General features: G+C 36.1%; 1 protein-coding gene across 1 annotated transcript; it reads right to left on the bottom strand.

Moving 5' to 3' along the window:
- Positions 1-1,171: 1,171 nt before the first annotated feature.
- Positions 1,172-5,325, bottom strand: LOC147494207 (B3 domain-containing transcription factor VRN1-like). Its single transcript, XM_086565859.1, has 5 exons — positions 5,090-5,325; positions 3,938-4,262; positions 3,655-3,821; positions 2,497-2,955; positions 1,172-1,998 (listed from the first exon to the last, which is right to left on the bottom strand). Exons 1-5 carry the CDS (start codon positions 5,225-5,227, stop codon positions 1,402-1,404), a joined length of 1,686 nt encoding a protein of 561 aa, XP_086421985.1. The 5' UTR covers positions 5,228-5,325; the 3' UTR covers positions 1,172-1,401.
- Between the last annotated feature and the right edge of the window lie 687 nt (positions 5,326-6,012).

The following is a 6,012-nucleotide window of genomic DNA, read 5'->3' as shown; positions in this document are numbered from 1 at the left end:
TAATAAATACACAATCCTTAGAACGCCACAATATAATGATATTGCTGAAAGGCGTAATCGTATTTTATAGGACATGATTAGGATTAGGTTAAGTTAGTCTAATTACATTAGTTGTTGTGGATATTTAAAGTTATAAAGACATATTGTTGTGTATAAACTGGACTCGCTTTCCAGTAAGAAAGTTCCAAAGACTCTTTTGAATGTTATGGAATAAAAGGAAACCAAGTTCAAATTACCTACCTTTTCAGGGATACCAACAGAGTTTGAGCGGGCGCCTATGTTTCTTGTCCAATTTATAGGCACATACCTATGGGTTGTTGTTAATACTTTTATTTTCATTCCATAGTTTTGGGCCTTTGTAATCAACACAAAGGGTACTTTGGTCCTTATTTTCTGGTTGTGTTTTAGGACGCCTTGATAAGGCTAAACTTAGGGTTTTGAGAGACTTCTGATTTATTCACACACACACTAGATGACCCAATTATGATTTCCCCCCACTATATGGGAAATTAGGGTCTCTTCTCCTCCAAATACAAAAAAAAAAAAAAGTCAAATTGGATTGACCTTTTTTTTTTAATTGATTCTTGGTTAAATATCGACTTTTGATCGATTTTTGATTATTCAAATTGTTTGAGAGCTAACGCTTCGCAAATCTACACCAGTATTTCTATGAAAATTATTTATTTGGCCATTTTCAGTTTTTCAGTACATTGTACATTTGTGCTATTAATAATTTTTATTACATGTGGGTGTGGGTGTGGGTGTGGGTGTGAAGACTAAAAAACATTTTTATTACCTCGTGTTGTTTCTCATGTGGTTTGCCCTTTCAAATCTCTTCTTGCAATAAATGCTCGACAAATCGTGTTGTGCGTAATTCACTGGCAACAATTAATGGGGAGAGAAGTTTTTTTTCTTGTCCACATTGTAATCGCTTTCAATGGATGAAGGATGTTGTGAAAAGGTCAATCGAGCCTAGGAATTTGTTGTTTGAAGATCGCGGGAGCTCCTCAATGGGAAGGCGAAAATCTGTGGATAAATTATGTAAAGGGTTTGAGGCCAAGGTGTTAAAAGGGGGTTTTAAGTTAAAAAAATCACATGTAATAATTTATTTTAATTTTAATGTTGGTAACTTGGTTTAATTTCATCGGTTTTGTTAGAATTTGACAATCAATTGCTGTGAAACATATTAAAACAGGAAAGAAAACAACCAAAAGTTGAATTAATAGGAAAACATTGTAGTCTACCTAATCAATCAAAACGACCACCGCTTGATTCAGCCCAACAAAACGACTATCAGGAAGTAATTAAAAACAAAACATTGACTTAAACCGTTGCACTAAAACACCAACAAATCACTTCTTGGAGAAACTCTACTGATCAAGACGAGGGGGCGTGCACCTCTTAACCAAGGTATATTATGGGGAGTGCGCCCCTATACTTATACTCAGTCAGTACCCGTTTTCCAACATTCTTCATCCATACACCAGCAGCACCTAGACCAAGCACCACATCCTTAACTTGACTCTGAGTTGGACCTGCTTGTGGTGGTGGTGGTGTAGAGAGCCCTGGTGACCTCCTAACATGGTGAAATGTTAATGGTGGAGCTGATGCTGGTTGTGCGGGTTTAAGCTTCAATGCTCTTGGTGGCACAAAAGCCTTGGCAAAAGAATGTCGTTGATCAAAGGGATTGATGTCCCTGTCTTCCTGTTTCACTGGTGGTTGATGTTCATCTTCGATGATTATAATTTCTGGCGACTTACCTTTAGCATTGGGGAAAATATAAACTTTGAGCAAAGCATCCTTAACCATTTCAAATACACAAGCATCCCCTTCTTTAAGATTGTTTTCTCTTACAAACAATCCCCAACCTTTACTTAGAATAGCATGAGCCTTGTAGGTAATAATTCGAACAGCCCATCTACGCCCATTTAAAGCCTCAAGTGTTAAATTTCTCAAGCCAGATTTTGCATATTTCTTGACAAACGCCAATGGAATTACCTGCAAACCAAATGGGCGAAATGAAAGTTTTAGAGCAAACTTAGGACACAAGTTCCATTATTAAACTTGCCCACGTACTGAATAATTATAGAATTATTAATATCAAATGGCCAGATAAATGGTCACAACTAACTCACTAGTTCACTTTCTTTAACAAAAGGAAAAAAAAAAAAAAAAAAAATGAACCAAGAGCCAATGATAAAGCCACACCAGATCAAGTTCTCAGAGCCGTTGGATGGTACTTTAGAGGGGTTAATTTGTCTTAGAGAGCTCTGTATATGATTCAGTAGCGCAAAGGAATTAAAGGAATCAAAGTTTACAAAAATCACAATGTGCAGCGGTGTATTGTTTGAAAACCAGCTTCAGCGTTCCTACGAATAATATTTCTTTGGACCATTTTCACCCAAAAACCATATGAAGAAAAGTGATAAGCAACAATAGCAATCCTAGTTAGTTAGCATAACATAGTATAATGTTTTTGAATAAGAGCATGCTCACCGTAAAACCATTGTTGATAGAAACTGGTCTCATAACTACTCTGAAAGAAGGAAATTTAAGCTTCAATGATTTTGATGCATCAGTTGCTCTACTTTTTCCTATAGGTGGCATAGAAGCCTTGACATAAGAATGACGTCCATAAAAGGGCACAATAACTCTGTCTTCCTGTTTCTCTGGTGATTGATGTCCATCTTCCATGTTTAAAATTGATGGCAACTTGCCTTTAGCGTTGGGGAAAATGTAAACTTTAAGCAAAGCATCTTTGATCAATTCAAATTCACAAGCATCCCCTTCTTTAAGATTGTTTTCTGTTGCAAACGATGTCCAACCTTTACTTAGACGAGCATGATTCTTATATACATTAAGTCCGACAACCCATCTACGCCCATTTGAAGCCTCAAGGGTTAAACTCCTCAAGCCATATCTTAGATATCTCTTGACAAAGCTTAATGGCAATGGCTGCAAAAGAGAAAAGTTAGTATGCAATCCTGATAATAGACAATACCACATCTTAGAGTGAATTCAGAATACTAAGGCCAAGTGGATGAACCATCCATATACATTTTTACCTTGAAATATCAGGATCCATTCTATTGGTATGTACTTGAACAAATAAAACAAATAGATATTTGAAGACAATTCTAAGTGTTAACCTCTTATGCATGCAGCTATTGAGTATTCTAACATCTCTGGCCTCATACAACATAAAACTCCAGATCTTTAGTCTGTAAAACACACGAGGCTTTTACCCGCTTACATTTAGCATATGCTTATAAGTAGCATTCTTAACCATTCATTGCAAACATTGTGCACCAAAATGAGCCAGTTAGGTATGAAGTGTGTTGGATAAACGTATGACAGGATATTTTACCTTTTAAATGATTGTGGAAGTCACTTAATAGCTAGTGGACTTCTTCTTAACATCACACTTTCACCATGAGTTAAAGACTTAAAGTTTACAAAAGCAACAGAAACCATGGTACTTCCAAAACCAAAAGCCTCGCATTCAAAAATTCATTCAGAAGCATCACATAGTCACTTCGTAGCTAGATTTATAGGAAAAGGGGAGCATTGAAAACGCTCATGCTGATCGGCTCTGATTCTAGTAACATATCAAGGTACGCATGGGACGAGCTATTGGGAAAAGAGCAAGCTCACCAAATAATGTTTCGCATAGGACGAGCTCATAACAACAGTGTAAGAAGGGTGTTTAAGTTTCAATTCACTTGGTTGTCCAGTCTTAGTAACGGTCTGCCTCTTTGCCACAGAATTCTTAGTAAATGAAGGTCGTCTTTTTGCAAATGGTAAATCCTCGTCTTCGCTTTCTGAAAAATTATGTCCATCAGTACATTATACAGTAAATTAAAAGACAATTAATAAGTAAAAGTGAAAAGCATATTGAGTATAATTTTTCAATACTGCAAAGCTGAACATAAAATACCTGAAGTTTTAAATCTTCCCTTTTGAGTTTCTTCACCAGAATTGGCTTTATGATCAATGTTGTGTGGATAGCGTATCTCACAACAAGTCATATCAAATATAAGGACATGAAAATTAGAATTTCCATCATATCTGAAAAGTAAAAAATGGCCAGATGATATAGAGTAATACTCTACAAATTCCTGCCAACCACTATGGAGAAACACCTCGCAGCCATCACTTTTCCTCAACTCTACTTGCCACGTTTTGCCACCAGGAACCTTTAGATGTGCAACATCATCAGACAAATCATTACCAAACTTCTGCACAAACTTCGGAGGGAGCTTCTGCAAAGTTGCCAATTAGAAACAAGAAATATAGATGTGACCCGATAAGATGTCAATAGAATTCTGGTCAGTACAAAAATAAGTTTTATTGAAGTCATTTTGAACTTGTGCAAAGAATAAGATTGCATTGGCAATAAAACAGAAAGTGGCATGAGCCATACTTGTGAAAACAAGTAGCATTTATGTTGTGCCACTAAAGGCAGCCAAATGTTGTATGCTTTTCAGCTTTGTTGGGAAAACATTTCCAACTTGGGCTAGTTTCTAAAGTGAAATTAGAAAGGAGTGAGGTATGATATCAAAATAAAAAGTTCAATGATTGGCTACTTACCTATATAATAACTTGGTGTTGAGAACCTATATAACCATGTTGTTTAGAATTTCTCTCTTTGATATGTTGCAAGGGAAAATTAAATCTAAAGGAGGTTTGAAGGAGCTAAGACTTGATGCATGCTCCTTCGTAATTTTTTCAAAACTGATCTACAGTACACCATAAACTTGTTCTTCTCCACTTAACTAAATAATCTATAGATAAAGTTTTAGATACAGTCGAAAAAACTCTATTTCGACTGTATGGGTGTTTCGACGCCCAGATTAGTATAAATAATATGCAAATATTTGAGGAAAAAATAATAATAATATATAGATAGCAACTCTTTTCTTAGTAAAATACAAACTAAACTACAAAATACTTGAGATCAGCTATGGAGATAATCTTAGCAAGGAACCACATAAAGATGTATGTAATTTTGTGTTTCTTTTATTTCACTTTTGTTTCTCAACAGTCATCGACTCATTGTGTTGCATGTAGGAGAGGGAGATGGTCTTACAAGGCATTGCACTGGAGCGTTGGAGGGCTGGTGAATTATCTTGTAGAATTCAAATCCCTTCTTCCTCTTTTTGGCATGCAAACTCGAGCAGTGTTCAGCTTTTGCACCAAAGCGACCCCGTGAGAGGTTGAGACGCATTTTCTTAGCTGTTAAAATTATGAATGATCTTCAAGTGACTCCTATCTCTAAATGGTGTCATGAACAAGTTCCTCTCTAAATAGTGTTTCATATTCCAGTCTTCAGGTAATCACTAAATGCAGTATTAAGGCTTCTACCTGCTCAACAAGCAACATTCAAAGGTCACTCTGCCTAAGGACGCCAGGTCTTGTCAAATTCATAAAATCAACGTCCTTTGCTGCGGACAATCTATGACATAATGCCATTGACCCCAGAAATATTTTTACAACATAGAAGGTGAAAACGCACGATATACATGCATACAGGTTAGATAGAGTCATAGTGATGTACATGTCGCCAGTTGGCATTATGTAGGCATGGATTTTACCAGTACAACAATTAGACAAAAAACCTTTTAGGAACTGGGATGTTTTCATTTCTATGGTCCATTTGGTTGGCCAAATTTAAAGCATTTCCATTTTCAATTTGACACTCATTCTGCAACCATTTCTGAAATTCCAATCCCCCACCTCCTACTTAGTATTTTTCAGGGAAGCAAGACATGATATCCTGGTGCCAAACTTGCCGAGGTTCCTTGGGTTTCTGAAAGCAATTATACGCAAAAAGTAATAGAATGAAAACAAGAAATGAAGAAATAGAAAATTTTCATTAGTTTGTTCTGTCTAATTACAAGTATTTATAGGATACCTTCTTACATTGACACCTGTCCTTACAACCTTGACTTACAATGACTGAGTCAATATTTAAATTAAGGCATTAAGCATTACAGAGTTAATACTCTATTA

This window comes from Coptis chinensis, chromosome 6, assembly GCF_015680905.1.
Source record: "Coptis chinensis isolate HL-2020 chromosome 6, ASM1568090v1, whole genome shotgun sequence".
NCBI lineage: Eukaryota > Viridiplantae > Streptophyta > Magnoliopsida > Ranunculales > Ranunculaceae > Coptis > Coptis chinensis.
The sequence above is the reverse complement of the archived record's forward strand: the minus strand, read 5'-3'. Positions and strand labels throughout refer to the sequence as shown.

Bases quoted from the DNA above. Each gene is read 5' to 3' on its own strand.
- LOC147494207 (XM_086565859.1), bottom strand. From the start codon at position 5,227: ATGCGTCTCAACCTCTCACGGGGTCGCTTTGGTGCAAAAGCTGAACAC. The intron at 4,263-5,089 runs GTAAGACCATCT...GCAACTTTGCAG, and splicing joins ACGCTCCAGTGCAATGCCTT to AAGCTCCCTCCGAAGTTTGT. The intron at 3,822-3,937 runs GTATTTTATGTT...ATAATTTTTCAG, and splicing joins GGGAAGATTTAAAACTTCAG to AAAGCGAAGACGAGGATTTA.